This window comes from Stegostoma tigrinum, chromosome 38 (assembly GCF_030684315.1).
Source record: "Stegostoma tigrinum isolate sSteTig4 chromosome 38, sSteTig4.hap1, whole genome shotgun sequence".
Taxonomy (NCBI): Eukaryota; Metazoa; Chordata; class Chondrichthyes; order Orectolobiformes; family Stegostomatidae; genus Stegostoma; species Stegostoma tigrinum.
Window position 1 is genome coordinate 21286255 of NC_081391.1, and position 20696 is coordinate 21306950.

Genomic DNA, 20696 nt, shown 5'->3' on the forward strand with positions numbered 1-20696 from the left:
CAAGAGTTGGATATGTCCTTGGAAGTGACGAATTTAGAGAGGGACAGAGATAGGGCTGGAAAGTGGGACTAATCAGGTAGCTCTTTCAGAAGCTAATACAGGAACGGTGGGCTGAACGGCCTCCTGTTGTGAAGAACGCTCTGAATTTCCACCCAGGAAATTCTGAGAGTTTGGGGACGGGGTTTGAATTCCACCTGTACAAGGCACCTTTAATGTGGGAAAGCTGTTACACATCAGCAGAGACATGGTCCTTTACACAAGGTAGACCCAGTTCCACTGGCAAAGAAATGTTGACTGGGGATCCCCCCACTGCTGGCCAACACCCACTGTCACAGCCAACGATCGCACACACCTATCTTCCACCTGGATGGCCGCTGGGGACTGGTTTTGCATTGCACCTTATCAGGAGCCTCCCCTCGATCGTACCGTCCAGGGTGGCCCTGCCAGGAGGTGAAATCCTCTTCAGGTATCCCTCTCAGAACCAACAGAACACTCGAGGCTTTCCATCACTGCGAGGTGACAATCCACAGGCAGGAGCTGGAGGCAGGGAGATTCTGCTCAGGTACAGACCCGCCACAGAATCGGAGAATTGTTATGGCACAGCAGGAGGCCATTCGGTTCTTTGTGCCTGTACCTGTTCTGGTTGTTTTCTAAATCTGCCTGTAGAGATGATTTAAGAGCTCTGGATCTGGTAGGAACTTGTACCAAGGCCTCCTGGTCCACAGCTAGGGACATTACCCCTAAACCACAAGACCCTAGCTGCGCTGGTTGCAGAAACATAGGATCATAGAAAAGAAATGTTGAGTCGGCCATTCATCCCTTCCAGCCGGCTCTGCCATTCCATGTGATTGTGGCTGATTCCATAACTCGGCACCATATTCTCACCCTCTCTGCAATCCCCTTTGATCCAGCCCTCAAAGCTCTCCCCAATTCCTGTTTTGGCTTCAATCGTTTTCTGTGGCAGAGAATTCCACAGGTTCCACCACTTCGCCCCCCGAGGTGAAGAGATTTCTCCTCACCTCAGTCCTAAACGTATCCTTAGATTGCAAACCCTGGTCCTGGCCTCCCCCATAATCAGGAACATCCTTCCTGTCTTTTCCACAGCAGACACTGTTATAATTTTTCTATGACCCAGAGACAATTTCCCACCCTTCTTTCCCAAATCCCAGCACAACAAGCTGAGAAACGGATGCCCCTCTTCCTCATTGAATCCCTCGTGCATTTGGTCACAACCACCTTAATTTTTAAAAAATGTGTAACTTTTTTGAAACCAAATTGACTTCTTTTAGAAAAGAACCAAATGATCTATGACCTGATTGAGTGCTGCAGAAGGTTTGAGATGCCGAATGGCCTCCTGCTGTTCCAATCACAGAATAACCATCCAGACCTGGCTCTCATCTCCACCTCTGATCAGCTCTGCTTAACACACCCTCCCCCTCTCTCTCATTGGTGCCTGTATGCAGGGGTGGTACCTGATTGGCCACCAGCAACTGTCAGTCATCATCAGTTCTGCCTCTCTCTGTGTGACTGCAGGATGGTCCCAGGACTATAAATACAAGAGCCTGTGGGAGAGAGAGACTTAGTTCTAGAGTTTTCTTGGTGCTTGTGAGCAGGAATAGTGAAGATGGTTTCCCAAGTGTGTCAGAACTACCACAAGGACTGTGAGGATGCTGTTAACAAGCAGATCAACCTGGAGCTCTATTCCTCCTATGTTTACCTCTCCATGGTGAGCTTTGTGGAATTGAAGCCTGTGCTATGATAGTGTTGACCTGTTTGGTTTTTACGCTGGGTTAATGAATTAGCTGTAACATGTATTATTTTCTGTGGCCCTTCCCCTGTTGCAATCTAGTGTAGGCCTTAACACTGACTCTCTGTTCAAAACCTGACCATTGTCTTCATGTCCAACTGGCTCCTGGATGTGGACGCCCAGCTTGCTGTCTCTGGACAATGTAACCCTTGGTGATTTTTCATCTAACTCTGGAGGGATGATGTGGTCTTTGTCAATAACTAAATTTTAAAATTGGTTGCATTCCTTTTCTCAACAAAAGCCTTCCCTGGTGGAAACTTTTCCTGACACAAATATACTCCTTTTTGTTTAAAACCTTGCCCCATTCACCAGACTGTCTTGTGCTCAAGATGTAAAGTTCCCTGAACAAAAAGAACAGCAGCTGCTGGACACTAAACACCAACAGAAAAGCTCTAAACATCTGGTTGAAATCCAAGCTCTGGGTCCACTGACCCTTTCTCAAGTGGCCTTGAGCTATGCAATGTGACGAAAGAGGCACATTTTCACACTATGTATGTGATTTTTTTTTTCTCCCTAACAAAGCAGTTAGAATTCTGTGGAGTGGATGGTAGGACACTGGGGTTATTCAGGTGGGTGATGGTGATAATGAGGCTGCTGACTGAGCTTTCTGGCTGTGTTCACGAACACATGTCCCTTCATTCAGTTGGACAGGGGCCTAACTGGTCTCCACCTCCTGAACAATAGTGTTTCTAACCTGCAGAGCAGGGATGTCTAATGTCTATAGATAGCTCTCCACTTCATCAGGCACCATGCCACATGTACTGTCTCTCTTTCTCGCTCACACAGGCCAGGGATTGCATTTGCTTTTTGTCCTTGATTTCCAGAAAGCTGGTGAAATATCTGCACAAAGGCTGCTTTAGTATCTGTTGTTTGGGTTATAATCCATGGAAGGTGACTTCCTGCTTTGTCTGTTTTTTTACCACTTAAATGTGGAATCAAGATGGTGCCCAGGTTATTTCCTGAGTGAGGAGTGTCATTCACGAATTTCAGACAGTTTCCTTTTAACCTCTCTCCCTCCCTCCCTCCCTCCACAGTTCTCTTACTTTGACCGGGATGATGTTGCCCTGCATCACTTTGCTGAGTTCTTCAAGGAGCAGTCCCATGAGGAACGGGAACACGCTGAGAAACTGATGGCATTCCAGAATAAACGTGGAGGTCGAGTCCTCCTGCAGGACATTAAGGTTGGATTCTGAAGCCTTCTGTTTGTGTAGCTCTTTGTGAGCAGCTACAATCGACTGGTATCTCCCTCTATTTAGCTTTAGCATTGATCAAATACTGTATGAAGGGGAGGCTGTTCTGCAAAATAGGCTTCCTTTAGGTGACAGGAAATAATCATCAATTGAGACTCACCAGAATAGTGAGTAGATATCAATGTGAATGACTCTCCTTTAGACAGACTGAGGGAACAAAAGCTGAGACAGGAAATTGTTGCAGTGTGGAAAGTAGCAGTGTCCAGCCTTTCTGAATCTGGAAGATGTTTCTAACACCACAATCGTGAAGCCTATTCTCTGCATGTGAATTGAGAATCGACATGAACAGTAGAATGTGTTTAGAAAATTTCTTATTCCCTCAGTACAAAATCTAGTTGTCTTGAACAAATTCAAGTTTGTTTGTAGTACCTCCTACAATGATGAGGGATAACTAACCGATGTAGACTAATGATACAACTGCCTGCTGAACTCTGCTTTCTGTTCCCACTTCCCTCCCTCCAGAAGCCAGAGCAGGATGAGTGGGGCAATGGTCTGGAGGCAATGCAGAGAGCTCTGCAGATGGAGAAGGATGTGAACCAGAGTCTGCTGGATCTGCACAAACTGGCCTCTGGCCACATGGACCCTCATGTGAGTTTGTAAACTGTATTCTCTCTCTTCCTTGGAAGAAAGTGATGTGTTTGTGCACTCTCTCTTGGTTTAAAAATCCAATTACCTTCTCCCAGCCTCCTACCGGCTGGTAAAACCTTTCAAAGGCATCACCTAAGTGGACCTCCACATGGTGGTGATGGTCGCGTCTGTCATGGGAAGTCACTTTCAGACACCTTTTTGATCCTCTGGATTAATTTTGTCTTCCAGCTGTGTGACTTCCTGGAGAGGCACTACTTGGATGAGCAAGTGAAGATGATCAAGAAGCTGGGAGATCACATCACCAACCTGAAGAGACTGGGAGCCCCTGCCAATGGCATGGGAGAGTACCTGTTTGACAGGCTCACACTCAGCTGAGTGAGGTCAATAATGTGTCTGTTGTACATGGTGACATAATGCTAGTAACTTGGTTGTGCTCTGAGCAAATTAAAATAGTGTTCACCATGGAACTGAGTACTTTGTATAATTTCACAGCTGCTTCTGGCTCTTGGTATTGCTGTTTGACACCTGATCATTAATTCCTTTTCTGTTCTGATTAACCTTTGATTCAATGCCTGCCCCAGTCGTCTGCTCCTTTTCTCTTCACTTGTTTGTAGGAATTAGGTGGGCAATCCTTGCAGTGGAAATTCCACAAGTGTTCAATTTGGGTTTTTGGCTAGTAAGCAGTGTTGTATTGACTTTTTTATTCCAAACCAGCTTCTAGTCAATATCTTCAGTGAAACCAGCCCCCTGTCTCAATGTTAGACACTGCCCTTGGCAATGTTCAAGTCTCTTTTGTAAATAAGCAGGGGCAGGAAATAGCAGGTTTGGGGAGCATCTGTGGAGAGAACTGTTCTCAGTCCCAGGACCCAAGATACAGTCACATCTCGTGACAGATGTTGCCAGACCTGTGAGGCTTTCCAGCAATTTTTTTGTCGCACTTCAAATCTAGCAATTTGAGCATACTTTCACTCTTTTGAACAGGAATATATAGTGGAACATCCAGCATCTAAGATGCACTGATCTTTAGCACTTTAGATAAGCAATTGTTTCCAGAGCTGGGAAATAGTTTACTCTCTTTTGCTGCAGTGGGGGAAGGAGTAAGGGCACTGCCTGATTGTAGGAGAATGGCAAAATTTGTTTTCTCGTGTATCAGTCTTTCTGCTTCTAGACAATGATCCTCATTATGTAATGCAGCAGTGCCCACCTTGGAGCCCCTGTGGTAGAACTTCTATCATTGCTCTGCAATGTAGAGATGCCAAAGGCTCAGGACACCTAGTAAAAATAAAGCTAGAATGCAAATGCCACTAGCAGAAAGCAGCAGTTTGTGTGCTTAGCAAGGAAATAAGCTCTCCTGATCTACGCTGACCGGCATGTACCTCCACCTGCAATGTGCTATGGCTGCCTAATTACTGGTGCTCAGGGGTGACAGTTTCCTTTATTTAAAGGATGAGGATGTCTCTGAGCTGACACCATTTATTTATCCATTGCTCATTGTCCCCAAGGCCAGGTCAGAGTCACACACGTGGCTGTGGTTGCAGCGTCATACGCAGGCCAGGTAAGGATGGGTTTTTGACACTGAATATAATGCTCCTCATCAGCTTCTTAATTCTAGAACTCCAGAGAGTTGTCGCACAGAATTAGGAGATCATTCCACCACTCCAGAAACTTGATGGCTCTAGCAGCCACTAGATGCATTCTTTGCACCACTGACACACACGGAGTACACTGTGTACCGCCTCCCAAAAGCTGGAGAAATCCACCAAAGCTCCTGAGAATACTTTCCAAAGCCCTAATTACTTGCCATGGGAGAAAGGCATCTGATACAGGGGAAAACCACCCCCTCTAAGTTCTCCATCAAGCTACCTGCCATCCTGAGTTGGAAACACAACACCCCATTCTCCAGTGTCGGTGGATCAGAATCCTGGAATTCCCTCACTAGGAACATTGTGGATCTGACTACAGCAATTAAAGAAGGAAAGCCACCCCATTCTCTCATGGTGGGTGTGATCTCCGAGCGGGTCAAATACCTCTGGCTGGGCCGCCTTTTGTGAAATTGTCAAGTTCTAGCTCAACTCCATCTCGAGTGCATGGTTCTAGTAGGTTCAATCCAAAGATGCTTATGCACAGAATTTCTGGAATGAACCTGGGCAGAAAGTTAATTGGCTACGATGATAATCGTTTTCCCAAGTCCCTCGATGTAGAAGTGGACGGGATGTCTGTGCTTGGAATTTACAAGTGGATTCATGGATTTGACAGGGTAGATAGAGAGATCCTGCTTCTTTTCAATTCACATCCAGGACTGAGAGGGGGGAATATGATTACATTCCTAGCAGTAGAAGTAAATCATCCATGATAAAGCAAAAAACAGCTGCTTTTTGGAAAGGATAATATGTGAATGAGCAGTTAGATATTTATTCGGTAAGATGTTGATGTTGCCAATCACTTTCCCATTGGAACATATGACCAAACAGGTAGATGAGAGTAAACCGGTTGATGTGGTGTATATGCATTTCGGCAAGGCGTTCGATTAGGCTCCCCACAGTAGGCTATTGTACAAAATGCGGAGGAATGGGATTGTGGGAGATATAGCAGTTTGGATCAGAAATTGGCTTGCTGAAAGAAGACAGGGTGGTGGTTGATGGGAAATGTTCATCCTGGAGACCGGTTACTCGCGGTGTACCGCAAGGGTCCGTGTTGGGTCCACTGCTGTTTGTCATTTTTATAAACGTAGAAGGATGGGTTAGTAAATTTGCAGATGACACTAAGGTCGGTGGAGATGTGGGTAGTGACGAAGAATGTTGTAGGTTACAGAGAGACGTGGATAAGTTGCAGAGCTGGGCTGAGAGGTGGCAAATGGAGGTTAATGCCGACAAGTGTGAGGTGATGCACTTTGGTAGGAGGAACCGGAAGGCAAAGTACTGTAAGATTCTTGGTAGTGTAGATGAGCAGCGAGATCTCGGTGACCATGTACACAGATCCTTGAAAGTTGCCACCCAGGTTGACAGGGTTGTTAAGAAGGCATACAGTGTTTTAGCTTTTATGAATACAGGGATCGTGTTCCGGAACCAAGAGGTTATGCTGCAGCTGTACAAAACTCTTGTGCGGCCGCACTTGTAGCATTGCGTACAGTTCTGGTCACCGCATTATAAGAAGGATGTGGAAGTTTTGGAAAGGGTGCAGAGGAGGTTTACTGGGATGTTGCCTGGTATGGAGGGAAAGTCTTACGAGCAAAGGCTGAGGGACTTGAGGCTGTTTTCGTTAGAGAAAAGAAGGTTGAGAGGTGACTTAATTGAGACATCTAAGATAATCAAAGGGTTAGACAGGTTGGATAGGGAGAGCCTTTTTCCCAAGACGGAGACAGCGAGCACGAGGGGCATAGCTTTAAATTGAGGGGTGAAAGATATACGACAGATGTCAGAGGTAGTTTCTTTACTCAGAGAATAGCAAGGGTGTGGAACGTTTTGCCTGCAACGGTAGGAGATTCACCAACGTTAAGTACGTTTAAGTTGTCATTGGACAAGCATATGGACGTACATGGAATAGTGTAGGTTAGATGAGCTTCAGATCGGTATGACAGGTCGGCACAACGTCAAGGGCCGAAGGGCCTGTACTGTGCTGTCATGTTCTCTGTTCTATAACATAAAAGATGAATGCATTTAAGATTATTTTCATTAGAAGGGTGATGGGGTCGGGGGGGAACCTGACTGAGGTCAACAAAATCATGAGAACTATAGACAAGGTGAATAGCAAGAAGCTTTTTCCCAGAGTCGGGGATTCAATGACTCGGAGTCATGAGTTCAAAATAAGAGCAAAGTTTAGAGGGGATTTGGTTAGATTGCCTACAGTGTGGAAACAGGCCCTTTTAGCCAAAAATGTCCACACTGGCCCTTGAAGCATCCCACCAAAACCCCCCACACTTCTGAACGCTACGGGCAATTTATCATGTGGATGTGTGGCAAGCTCTTTACGCAGAGGTTGGAGGGTGCCTGGCACACTTTGCCTGTGGAGGTGGTAGACGAAGTCACGCAAGTGTCTTTTTAAGATGTATCAGGACAGGTACATGGATGGGCAGGGAGCAAAGGGATACTGACCCTAGAAAAGAGATGACAGACTTACACAGGATCTCGATCGGTGCAGGCTTGGAGGGCCGAAGGGCCTGTTCCTGTGCTGTGATTTTCTTTGTTCTTAAATGTGGAGTCAAGATAGTGACCAGGTTAGTTTCTGATTGAGGAGTGCCATTGATTAACATCAGATATGTTTCCCTTTCCTGCCTTTCTCTTCCCCACGGTTCTCTTACTTTGACCGGGATGATGTTGCCCTGCGTCACTTTGCTGAGTTCTTCAAGGAGCAGTCCCATGAGGAGCGGGAACACACTGAGAACCTGATGGCTTTCCAGAATAAACGTGGGGGCCGAATCCTCCTGCAGGACATCAAGGTTAGATTCTGAAGCCTTCTGTTTGCAGCTTTTCGTGAAATACCACTCAATTGTGGCTCGCTCAATCTGTTTAGCTTCAGGACTGAGCAAATACTGTATGAATGGGGGGGTTGCTCACCACAATACGATTCCCTTCACTAAAAGGAAACACTTTTGCACTTGTGATTGAACACCAGTTGGCAATTGTGATAATCCAGTATTCTGGATGGTGAGCACATATCGGTGTCTAACGCTGCTTTGGACAACATGAGGTGTCAAAAGGGAAAACAGAAATCTTTCAGGTGCGGATAGCATCAGTATGAAGCCTTTATACATCTAGCAGATGTTTCTGATGCCTTGATATCACTCTAATCACAGCATAGCAGGATCTGTTTAGAAATGTCCCCTTCAAGAACAGTACCAAATACAGCATGTGTTTTACCAAGGTCAAGTTGGCCTGTAGTACCTCCCCTACAATGATGCGGGATAACTAACTGATCAGATGTAGACTAATGATACAACTGCCTGCTGAGCTGTGCTTTCTGTTCCTGCTTCCCTCCCTCCAGAAGCCAGAGCAGGATGAGTGGGGCAATGGTCTGGAGGCAATGCAGAGAGCTCTGCAGATGGAGAAGGTTGTGAACCAGAGTCTGCTGGATCTGCACAAACTGGCCTCTGGCAACACAGACCCTCATGTGAGTGTGGTGTATTTAAATCTGGGTTTCTGAATAAAAACAGTGATCAGACACTTGGTCCTTTTTGTTAGCCACAAGATCTCATTTGACATTGTGGAGGGTTTTCTTGGGTTATACCAACATCCTCCTGTTTCTAAAACTGAGCACTTTCGAAAGTATTTGGCAATCTCCATGACATCACTTCACTGCTCGGTCTCCCAAGCTGCATTTGGTCAGATTTAACCAGTTCCCCTCTTTGTCTTCCAGCTGTGTGACTTCCTGGAGAGGCACTACCTGGATGAGCAAGTGAAGATGATCAAGAAGCTGGGAGATCACATCACCAACCTGAAGAGACTGGGAGCCCCTGACAATGGCATGGGAGAGTACCTGTTTGACAGGCTCACACTCAGCTGAATGGGGTCAATATCTATATCTGTTGTACAAGGTGACCTCATTCTACTAAATGACTAGTTGTGCTCTGAGCAAATTAAAATAGTGTTCACCATGGAACTGAGCACAGTGTGTAATTTTCATAGCTTCTGGTTCTTGGAGCTTTTTGTGTTTTAATGTCTGATCATCAATCCTTTGTTCTTTGTGACAAGCTTTTGATTCAATGCCTGCCCCAGTACCTTGATCAGTGTTTGATTCTGCTGTATCTGGGGATTGAGTGGGCAATCCTTTAATTGGAAATTCCATAACTGGTAAGGTTGTTGACAGATAAATCAGCATTACTGACATGTACTCACAGGGACAAGTTTGCAGGACCAGCTTCTAATCAATACACTGACTGAAATCATTCCTTTGCCTAAAGGGTAGGCACTGATCTAATGCACTGCCCTTGGCCATGTGTTTGCATCTCTTTTAAATAAGGAGATTCTGGAAACCAGGAACACAACCTGCTGGGAAATCTCAGGTTGGGCAGCATTGGTAGGGAGAAGGGTTGAACAGAACCTGGACATGAGACACTCAATCATCTCTTGATTGACTTTGTTGCCTGACAGTGAGGTGTTTTCCAGCAATTTGTTCTCATGCCTAGATGTTAGTGATTTTAGTAGTTTGTAAAATTCCTCCTTACAAGACTAAGATACAATGCTTTTCCACAGTCTCTTTTTTTCTTTGACATAAGCAATTGCTCATGTCATTGTTCCCAGAGCTAGGGAATTAGTTTCTTCAGTATTTCCTTTATACATGTAGGAGAAGGAAAAATCTACCTTCTCTTAGAATGCTAACGTCTAGGAACGGCCATGCGAATGAAGCGGTGCCCACCTCGTTCCCTGTGTGATAATTTCTATTATTACCCTGCAACGAAGAGGTGACAAATACTGAGGATGCCTGGTGGAAAATCAAGCTAAAATACAAATACCATGTGCAGAATCGGCAGTTCCAATTTTTACGTTTATTAATCTTCAGCAGGAGAGCTGATCTGGCTGACCTGTGACTCCAAACAGTGCACTGTGGTGGCCTAATCACTATCAATCAGCCCTGAATTACAATGTGACTGGTTTGTGTAAGTGCTTTAACAGGATCAGGCTATCACTGACAGGCAGCATTTATTATCCATCTCTGATTACCCACCCAGCCCATGAGTAATTCAAATTAAACCCCTTTGCTCTGCCTGTGGCGTTACGCAAAGGCCCGATCAGGTAAGGATGGCAGTTTCTTACGAACAAGGACATTAGTGAACCAGAAGAGGCTTGTTTGGACCATCTCTTCTGGAAAGAGAATGATGTGCATGAAATTCTGTCAAGTCAGACAGTATCAGGATTACAGGTGTCAGTCTAACACTCCAGAATGTTGACAGCCTCCAGCAAACGAGCAGCCACTTTCGTCTATCCTTCCACCACTGACATACGCAGAGACTGCAATATATACCATCTACCAAATGCTGTAGGAATCCACCAAAGCTCCTCAGACAACTTCTTAAAACCGTAACTACTTTCCATCGGACAAGGGCAGATGATATGTGGGAACTTTTTGAGTGCGAGCAGCAGCGGAGGCAAGACGGACCCGGAAGACTGCAGCTAAGGTAAAGCAGTTTATTTTTAAAATTACTTACCGGTAGCGGGCAGCGGTGTTTTTTTTTGCTCTTTCAGAGAAGGAGCGGGAGCATCAGAGGAAGTGACGAGGACCAGAGGGGCAGCCGGGAAGGAAAGCAGTGACCATATATATCAGCAAGGCAGCTAAACCCGAGACTCTACAACTGTAGTGTCACCCACCCGCCCTCCTCCTCTAACCTAGTTAATAAGGTAAGGTTCATTCTAAACTTTCTCTATTGAACATAAGTTTGTTATTAATTTGTTATTATTACTTGAAGTGAGCTTTCTGCTTTAGTACTGAGTGGGTGTTCAGATAAGTGGGGTATGGATGCTAGGGCAGTTGCTTGCTCCTCCTGCAAAATGTGGCAGTTGGGAGATGTGGCACACGTCTCCGCTGGCTACATCTGCGGGAAGTGCACCCAGCTACAGCTCCTTGAAAACCGTGTTAGGGAAATGGAGCTGGAGCTGGATGAACTACGGATCATTCGGGAGGCAGAGGGGGTAATTGAGAGGAGTTATCGGGAGTTGGTCACTCCTAAGGCTCAGGACGAGGATAGATGGGTTACAGTTAGGGGGAGGAAAGGGGACAGACAGACAGTGCAGAGATCCCCTGTGGGCATTCCCCTCAGCAATAAGTATACCGTTTTGGATACTGCTGGGGGGGTTGACCTACCAGAGGAAAGCCATAGTAGTCAGTTCTCTGGCACTGAGCCTGACACTGTGGCAAAGAAGGGAAGGGGGCAGAATAGAAAAGTACTCGTGGTAGGGGACTCGATAGTTAGGGGAATCGACAGGAGATTTTGTGGGCAAGATCGGGATTCCCGGAAGGTATGTTGCCTCCCTGGTGCCAGGGTCCGGGACGTCTCCGATCGGGTGTATAAAGTTCTGAAAGGGGAGGGTGAACAGCCAGAAATCGTGTTACATATTGGCACAAATGATATAGCCAGAAATAGGTTTGAGGATATAAAAAGTGATTTCAGGGAGTTAGGATGGAAGCTGCAGAGCAGGACGAACAGAGTAGTGTTCTCTGGTTTACTACCGGTGCCACGAGATAGCGAGGTGAGGAACAGGGAGCGGGCGCAGCTGAACACGTGGCTACGCAGCTGGTGTAGGAGGGAGGGTTTCAGATATGTTGATAATTGGGATGCCTTCTGGGGAAGGTGGGACCTGTACAAGAAGGACGGGTTGCATCTGAACTGGAAGGGGACCAATGTCCTGGGTGGAAGGTTTGCTCGAGTAGTTCGAGAGGGTTTAAACTAGTATGGCAGGGGGGTGGGAACCTGAGCTGTATACCAGAGGTGAGCGTTGATGCAGGTGAGGCAGTAGCAAGAGGTAGACCAGCTAGTGGGAAGGATTTTCCTGGGAAGGAACCAAGGGATCGGTTAAAGTGTGTTTGCTTTAATGCAAGGAGTATCAGGAATAAAAGTGATGAACTTAGAGCATGGATCAGTACCTGGTGCTATGATGTTGTGGCCATAACAGAGACATGGGTTTCTCATGGGCTGGAATGGTTGCTGGATATTCCAGGGTTTAGAACATTTAAAAAGAATAGGGAGGGGGGAAAAAGAGGAGGGGGTGTAGCACTACTAATCAGAGAGGGTATCACAGCTACAGAAGCTTCCATTGTCGAGGAAGATCTGCCTACTGAGTCAGTATGGGTGGAAATTAGGAACAGCAAGGGAGTAGTCACCTCGTTAGGGGTTTACTACAGGCCCCCCAATAGCAGCAGGGAGATTGTAGAAAGCATAGGTCGACAGATTTTGGAAAAGTGTGCACGCAGTAGGGTTGTTGTAATGGGTGACTTTAACTTTCCTAATATTGATTGGAACCTCCTTCGAGCAGAAGGATTTGAATGGAGCTGTTTTTGTAAGGTGTGTTCAGGAGGGTTTCCTAACGCAGTACGTTGACAGGCCGACGAGGGGAGAGGCCATTCTAGACTTGGTGCTCGGAAACGAGCCGGGGCAGGTATCAGATCTTGTGGTGGGAGAGCATTTTGGTGATAGTGACCATAACACTCTCTCATTCTACATAGCTATGGAGAAGGAGAGGATTAGGCAGAATGGGAGGATATTTAATTGGGGAAGAGGAAACTATGATGCGATTAGACACGAGTTAGGAAGCATGGACTGGGAGCAGTTGTTCCATGGTAAGGGAACTATAGACATGTGGAGATGGTTTAAGGAACAGTTGTTGGGAGTGATGAGTAAATATGTCCCTCTGAGACAGGCAAGACGGGGTAAGATAAAGGAACCTTGGATGACGAGAGCGGTGGAGCTTCTAGTGAAAAGGAAGAAGGTAGCTTACATAAGGTGGAGGAAGCTAGGGTCAAGTTCAGCTAGAGAGGATTACATGCAGGCAAGGAAGGAGCTCAAAAATGGTCTGAGGAGAGCCAGGAGGGGGCACGAGAAAGGCTTGGCAGAAGGAATCCGGGAAAACACAAAGGCATTTTACACTTACGTGAGGAATAAGAGAATGGTCAAAGAAAGAGTAGGGCCGATCAGGGATAGCATAGGGAACTTGTGTGTGGAGCCTGAGGAGGTAGGGGAAGCCCTAAATGAGTTTTTTGCTTCTGTCTTTACGAAAGAAACGACCTGTGTAGTGAATGAAACCTTTTGAAGAGCAGGTGTGCATGCTGGAATGGATAGAGATAGAGGAAGCTGATGTACTGAAAATTTTGTCAAACATTAAGATTGACAAGTCGCCAGGCCCGGATCAGATTTGTCCTCGGCTGCTTTGGGAAGCGAGAAATGCAATTGCTTCGCCACTTGCGAAGATCTTTGCATCCTCGCTCTCCACTGGAGTCGTACCTGAGGACTGGAGAGAGGCAAATGTAATTCCTCTCTTCAAGAAAGGAAATAGGGAAATCCCCGGCAATTATAGACCGGTAAGTCTCACGTCTGTCGTCTGCAAGGTGTTAGAAAGGATTCTGAGGGATAAGATTTATGACCATCTGGAAGAGCATGGCTTGATCAAATACAGTCAACACGGCTTTGTGAGGGGTAGGTCATGCCTTACAAACCTTATCGAGTTTTTTGAGGATGTGACTAGTAAGGTTGATGAGGGTCAAGCTGTGGATGTGGTGTATATGGACTTCAGTAAGGCATTTGATAAGGTTCCCCATGGAAGGCTCATTCAGAAGGTCAGGAGGAATGGGATACAGGGGAACTTAGCTGCTTGGATACAGAATTGGCTGGCCAACAGAAGACAGCGAGTGGTAGTAGAAGGAAAATATTCTGCCTGGAAGTCAGTGGTGAGTGGGGTTCCACAGGGCTCTGTCCTTGGGCCTCTACTGTTTGTAATTTTTATTAATGACTTGGACGAGGGAATTGAAGGATGGGTCAGCAAGTTTGCAGACGACACAAAGGTCGGAGGTGTCGTTGACAGTGTAGAGGGCTGTTGTAGGCTGCAGCGGGACATTGACAGGATGCAGAGATGGGCTGAGAGGTGGCAGATGGAGTTCAACCTGGATAAATGCGAGGTGATGCATTTTGGAAGGTCGAATTTGAAAACTGAGTACAGGATTAAGGATAGGATTCTTGGCAGCGTGGAGGAACAGAGGGATCTTGGTGTGCAGATACATAGATCCCTTAAAATGGCCACCCAAGTGGACAGGGTTGTTAAGAAAGCATATGGTGTTTTGGCTTTCATTAACAGGGGGATTGAGTTTAAGAGTCGTGAGATCTTGTTGCAGCTCTATAAAACTTTGGTTAGACCGCACTTGGAATACTGCGTCCAGTTCTGGGCGCCCTATGATAGGAAAGATGTGGATGCTTTGGAGAGGGTTCAGAGGAGGTTTACCAGGATGCTGCCTGGACTGGAGGGCTTATCTTACGAAGAGAGGTTGACTGAGCTCGGTCTCTTTTCATTGGAGAAAAGGAGGAGGAGAGGGGACCTAATTGAGGTATACAAGATAATGAGAGGCATAGATAGAGTCGATAGCCACAGACTATTTCCCAGGGCAGAAATGGCTAGCACGAGGGGTCATAGTTTTAAGCTGGTTGGTGGAAAGTATAGAGGGGATGTCAGAGGCAGGTTCTTTACGCAGAGAGTTGTGAGAGCATGGAATGCGTTGCCAGCAGCAGTTGTGGAAGCAAGGTCATTGGGGTCATTTAAGAGACTGCTGGACATGCATATGGTCACAGAAATTTGAGGGTGCATCCATGAGGATCAATGGTCGGCACAACATTGTGGGCTGAAGGGCCTGTTCTGTGCTGTACTGTTCTATGTTCTATGTTCTAACACCACGTTCTACACCAAACCACCGATCAGCTGGTGTTGGAAACATCGCTCCCAGGTTCCCTCCCGAACAGCAGTATGGGTTTGATTACACCAAATGGGCAACAGTAATGCAAGAAGGCAAGTCACCACATTCTCTAAACTAATGTTGGCCCTGATCTCTGAGGGGTTCAAATACCTCTGGATGAAGAGGTTTTGGTGAAATGGTCAAGTTCCTGTTCAACCATAGCTGGAGTGCACAGTTCTGGCAGGTTCGACCCAAAGATGGTTATGCACGGAATTTCTGGAAGTAACCTGGACAGAGAGATGGTTAATTCATGATAACGGCTTGTCTAGTCCCTCTGTGTCGGAAGTTAAGGGATGGCTGCAATTGATAATTTTCAGAGGATTAATGGATTTGACAGGGTAGAGAGGAAAGAACCCATTTCTTCTCAATGATCATCTCGGACTGTGCGCAGAATGGGATGACAATCTTCACATTAGAATTACATCATCCAGGATAATATCAAAAACAATTTCTTTGTGGAAAGGACAATATCTGCACACACAGATATTTACTGCACAAGGTTTGATGTTGCCAATCACTTTCCAATTTCAACAAAAAAAAGTGAGTAATGCATTTTTGTCGAAGAAACACAAAGTCAAAACAGGCTCGATGTTACAAATCTGATGTGAGTACAGGAGCTCAGCGACTTTCAGTTTCAAGTATGTGATTATCTGAAAGTGGTCAGGCAGGATGAAGCTGTTATTAATGGAGATTGAGCCACTTTTGTGAACCTTGTGTTTTCAAATTGAGGCATCGAGTATAAAAGCAACGAATTGATGTTACACCTCTACAAATCATTGGTTAGACCACATTTCCATTATGTACTCAGTTCTGGGCGTGACATTCAAGGAAGGATGTGAAAAACCTCAAAAGTGTTCAAAGGTGATTTATTACAATGACCCCAGGAATGGGGAATTTTAGATACACGGAAAGATTAAGGAAAATGGGGGAAATCTCCTTGTAGGTGACCTTATTGACGTGATCAAAACTATGATCAATTTTGTCAGAGTAAAGCAGGATATTCTGATTTCAGCAGTTGACTTGTCAGTGACGAGGGGTCACAGTTTGTCAGTAGGGGAGATCAGAGTGAAATGGTTAGAAAACTCTTTGCTCAGAAAGTTGTTCGGATTTGGAATGTGCTGCCTGGGAGAGTGACGGAGGTCGATTCCATGGTTGGTTTCAGAACAAGAGTTGGATATGTCGTTGGAAGTGACGAATTTAGAGAGTGACAGAGATAGGGCTGGAAAGTGAGACTAATCAGGTAGCTCTTTCAGAAGCTATTACAGGAACGGTGGGCTGAACGGCCTCCTGTTGTGAAAAACGCTCTGAATTTCCACTCAGGAAATTCTGAGAGTTTGGGGACGGGGTTTGAATTCCACCTGTACAAGGCACCTTTAATGTGGGAAAGCTGTTACACGCCAGCAGAGACATGGTCCTTTACACAAGGTAGACCCAGTTCCACTGGCAAAGAAATGTTGACTGGGGATCCCCCCACTGCTGACCAACACCCACTGTCACAGCCAACGATCGCACACACCTATCTTCCACCTGGATGGCCGCTGGGGACTGGTTTTGCATTGCACTTTATCAGGACCCTCCCCTCGATCGTACCATCCTGGGTGGCCCTGCCAGGAGGTGAAATCCTCTTCACTTATCACTCTGAGAACCAACAGAACACTCGAGGCTTTCCATCACTGCGAGGTGACAATCCACGGGCAGGAGCTGGAGGCAGGGAGATTCTGCTCAGGTACAGACCCACCACAGAATCGGAGAATTGTTATGGCACAGCAGGAGGCCATTCGGTCCTTTGTGCCTGTACCTGTTCTGGTTGTTTTCTAAATCTGCCTGTAGAGATGATTTAAGATCTCTGGATCTGGTAGGAACTTGTACCAAGGCCTCCTGGTCCACAGCTAGGGACATGACCCCTTAACCACAAGACCCTGGCTGCGCTAGTTGCACAAACGTGGAATCATAGAAAATAAATGTTGAGTCGGCCATTCATCCCTTCCAGCCTGCTCTGCCATTCCATGTGATTGTGGCTGATTCCATAACTCAGCACCATATTCTCACCCTCTCTGCATTCCCTTTTGATCCAGCCCTCAAAGCTCTCCCCAATTCCTGTTTTGGCTTCAATCCTTTTCTGTGGCAGAGAATTCCACAGGATCCACCACCCCGCCCCCCGAGGTGAAGAGATTTCTCCTCACCTCAGTTCTAAATGTATCCTTAGACTGCAAACCCTGGTCCTGAACTCCCCCATAATCAGGAACATCCTTCCTGTCTTTTCCACAGCTGACACTGTTACAATTTTCTATGATCCAGAGACAATTTCCCAACTTTCTTTCCCAAATCCCAGCATAACAAGCTGAGAAACTGATGCCCCTCTTCCTCATTGAATCCCTCGTGCAGTTGCTCACAACCACCTTAATTAAAAAAAATGTGAAAACTTTTCTCAAACCAAATTGACTTATTTTAAAAAAGAACCAAATGACCCATGACCTGATTGAGTGGTGCAGAAGGTTTGAGATGCCGAATGGCCTCCTGCTGTTCCAATCACAGAATAACCATCCAGACCTGGCTCTCATCTCCACCTCTGATCAGCTCTGCTTAACACACCCTCCCCCTCTCTCTCATTGGTGCCTGTTTGCAGGGGTGGTTCCTGATTGGCCACCAGCAACTGTCAGTCATCATCAGTTCTGCCTCTCTCTGTGTGACTGCAGGATGGTCCCAGGACTATAAATACAAGAGCCTGTGGGAGAGAGAGACTTAGTTCTAGAGTTTTCTTGGTGCTTGTGAGCAGGAATAGTGAAGATGGTTTCCCAAGTGTGTCAGAACTACCACCAGGACTGTGAGGATGCTGTTAACAAGCAGATCAACCTGGAGCTCTATTCCTCCTATGTTTACCTCTCCATGGTGAGCTTTGTGGAATTGAAGCCTGTGCTATGATAGTGTTGACCTGTTTGGTTTTTATGCTGGGTTAATGAATTAGCTGTAACATGTATTATTTTCTGTGGCCCTTCCCCTGTTGTAATCTAGTGCAGGTCTTATCACTGACTCTCTGTTCAAAACTTGATCACTGTCTTCATGTCCAACTGGCTCCTGGATGTGGATGCCCAGCTTGCTGTCTCTGGACAATGTAACCCTTGGTGATTTTTTTCATCTAACTCTGGAGGGATGATCTGGTCTTGGTCAATAATTAATTTTTGTAAAACTTTGGTTGTATTCCTTTTCTCAACAAAAGCTTTTCCTGACACAAATATACTCCTTTTTTAAAACCTTGCCCTATTCACCGGACTGTCTTGTGCTCAAGATGTCAAGTTCCCTGAACTAAAAGAACAGCTGCTGCTAGACATTAAACACTAACAAAAATAGCTAGAAAAGCTCTACAGAGCTGGAAGAAATCCAAGCTCTGGGTCCATTGACCCTTTCTCAGAAGTGGCTTTGAGCTATGCAATGTGAGGAAAGGGGCACATTTTCAGACTATGTACGTGTTTTTTTTTCTTTCTCTCTCTAACAAAGCAGTTAAAATTCTGTGGAGTGGGTGGTAGGACACTGCGGTTATTCAGGTGGGTGATAGTGATAATGAGACTGCTGACTGAGCTTTCTGGTTGTGTTAATGAACACATGTCCCTTCATTCAGTTGGACAGGGGCCGAACTGGTCTCCACCTCCTGAACAATAGTGTTTCTAACCTGCAGAGCAGGGATGTCTAATGGCTCTAGACAGCTCTCCCCTTCATCATCCATGGAAGGTGACTTCCTGCTTTGTCTGTTTTTTTAACCACTTAAATGTGGAATCCAGATGGTGCCCAGGTTAGTTCCAGAGTGAGGAGTGTCATTCATGAATTTCAGACAGTTTCCTTTTAGCCTCTCTTCCCACAGTTCTCTTACTTTGACCGGGATGATGTTGCCCTGCATCACTTTGCTGAGTTCTTCAAGGAGCAGTCCCATGAGGAACGGGAACACGCTGAGAAACTGATGGCATTCCAGAATAAACGTGGAGGTCGAGTCCTCCTGCAGGACATTAAGGTTAGATTCTGAAGCCTTCTGTTTGCAGCTTTTTGTGAGCAGCTACAATCGACTGGTATCTCCATCTATTTAGCTTTAGCCTTGAACAAATACTGTGTGAAGGGGAGGGTGTTCACCAAAATAGGATTCCTTTAGGTTGAAAGGAAATACTCTGCACTTATGAGGGCAATTGAGAGGAACCAGAATAGTGAGTAGATATCAATGTGAATGACTCTCCTTCAGACAGAATGAGGTAACAAAAGCTAAGACAGGAAATTGTTGCACTGTGGAAAGTAGCAGTGTCCAGCCTTTCTGAATCTGGAAGATGTTTCTAACACCACAATAGTGAAGCCAGGAACTACTTCCATTGGTACCTATTCTCTACATGTGAATTCTGAGAATCTACATTAACAGTAGAATGTGTTTAGAAAATTTGTTATTCCCTCAGTACAAAATCTAGTTGTTGTCTTCAAATTAAAGTTGGTTTGCAGTACCTCCCCTACAATGATGAGGGATAACTAACTGATCAGATGTAGACTGATGATACAACTGCCTGCTGAACTGTGCTTTCTGTTCCTGCTTCCCTCCCTCCAGAAGCCAGAGCAGGATGAGTGGGGCAGTGGTCTGGAGGCAATGCAGAGAGCTCTGCAGATGGAGAAGGATGTGAACCAGAGTCTGCTGGATCTGCACAAACTCGCCTCTGGCCACACTGACCCTCATGTGAGTTTGTAAATTTTCTTCTTGGAAGAAAGTGGTGTGTTTGTGCACTCTCTGGGTAAAAATCCAATTACCTTCTCCCAGCCTCCTGCAGGCTGTTAAAACAAACTTACAAATGCATCACCTCAGTGGACCTCCACCTGGTTGTGATGGTCACATCTGTCATGGGGGTCACTTTCAGACACTTTTGATCCTCTGGATTAATTTTCTCTTCCAGCTGTGTGACTTCCTGGAGAGGCAATACTTGGATGAGCAAGTGAAGATGATCAAGAAGCTGGGAGATCACATCACCAACCTGAAGAGACTGGGAGCCCCTGACAATGGCATGGGAGAGTACCTGTTTGACAGGCTCACACTCGGCTGAATGGGGTCAATAATGTGTATGTTGTACATGGTGACATAATGCTAGTAACTTGGTTGTGCTCTGAGCAAATTAAAATAGTGTTCACCATGCAACTGAGTACTTTGCATAATTTCACAGCTGCTTCTGGCTCTTGGTATTGCTGTTTGACACCTGATCATGAAGTGTTTTTCTGTTCTGATTAACCTTTGATTCAATGCCTGCCCCACTGGCTTGCTCCTTTTCTCTTGTTTGTAGGAATTAGGTGGGCAATCCTTGTAGTGGAAATTCCACAAGTGTTCAGTTTGGGTTTTTTTGGCTAGTAAGCAGTGTTGTATTGACTTCTTTATTCCAAACCAGCTTCTGGTCAATATCTTCAGTGAAACCAGCCCCCTGTCTCAATGTTAGACACTGCCCTTGCAAATGTTTAGGTCTCTTTTGTAAATCAGCAGGGGCAGGAAATAGCAAGTTTGGGGAGCATCTGTGGAGAGAAAACTGTTCAGTCCCAGGACCCAAGCTTTCCAGCAATTTTGTTGTCGCACTTCAAATCTAATGATTTGAGCATACATTCACTCTTTTTGGAACAGG

The 20696-nt window shown here is 45.8% G+C and overlaps 2 protein-coding genes across 2 annotated transcripts; both read left to right on the forward strand.

Annotated features, from left to right (window-relative positions):
• The first annotated feature begins 1624 nt into the window (after positions 1-1624).
• On the forward strand, positions 1625-4020 carry LOC132206540 (ferritin, middle subunit-like). The gene is made up of 4 exons (XM_059640736.1): positions 1625-1726; positions 2842-2988; positions 3520-3645; positions 3874-4020. Exons 1-4 carry the CDS (start codon positions 1625-1627, stop codon positions 4018-4020), a joined length of 522 nt encoding a protein of 173 aa, XP_059496719.1.
• Positions 4021-17856: 13836 nt separating this feature from the next.
• LOC132205994 (ferritin, heavy subunit-like) lies at positions 17857-20132 on the forward strand. Its single transcript, XM_059640493.1, has 4 exons — positions 17857-17958; positions 18926-19072; positions 19646-19771; positions 19986-20132. The coding sequence occupies exons 1-4, from the start codon at positions 17857-17859 to the stop codon at positions 20130-20132; spliced, it is 522 nt and encodes a 173-aa protein (XP_059496476.1).
• Positions 20133-20696: the final 564 nt, after the last annotated feature.

Coding starts and splice junctions, on each gene's coding strand:
- LOC132206540 (XM_059640736.1), top strand. CDS start 1,625: ATGGTTTCCCAAGTGTGTCAGAACTACCACAAGGACTGTGAGGATGCT. Junction 1,727..2,841: donor CCTATGTTTACCTCTCCATG/GTGAGCTTTGTG, acceptor CTCCCTCCACAG/TTCTCTTACTTTGACCGGGA. Junction 2,989..3,519: donor TCCTCCTGCAGGACATTAAG/GTTGGATTCTGA, acceptor CCCTCCCTCCAG/AAGCCAGAGCAGGATGAGTG.
- LOC132205994 (XM_059640493.1), top strand. CDS start 17,857: ATGGTTTCCCAAGTGTGTCAGAACTACCACCAGGACTGTGAGGATGCT. Junction 17,959..18,925: donor CCTATGTTTACCTCTCCATG/GTGAGCTTTGTG, acceptor CTCTTCCCACAG/TTCTCTTACTTTGACCGGGA. Junction 19,073..19,645: donor TCCTCCTGCAGGACATTAAG/GTTAGATTCTGA, acceptor CCCTCCCTCCAG/AAGCCAGAGCAGGATGAGTG.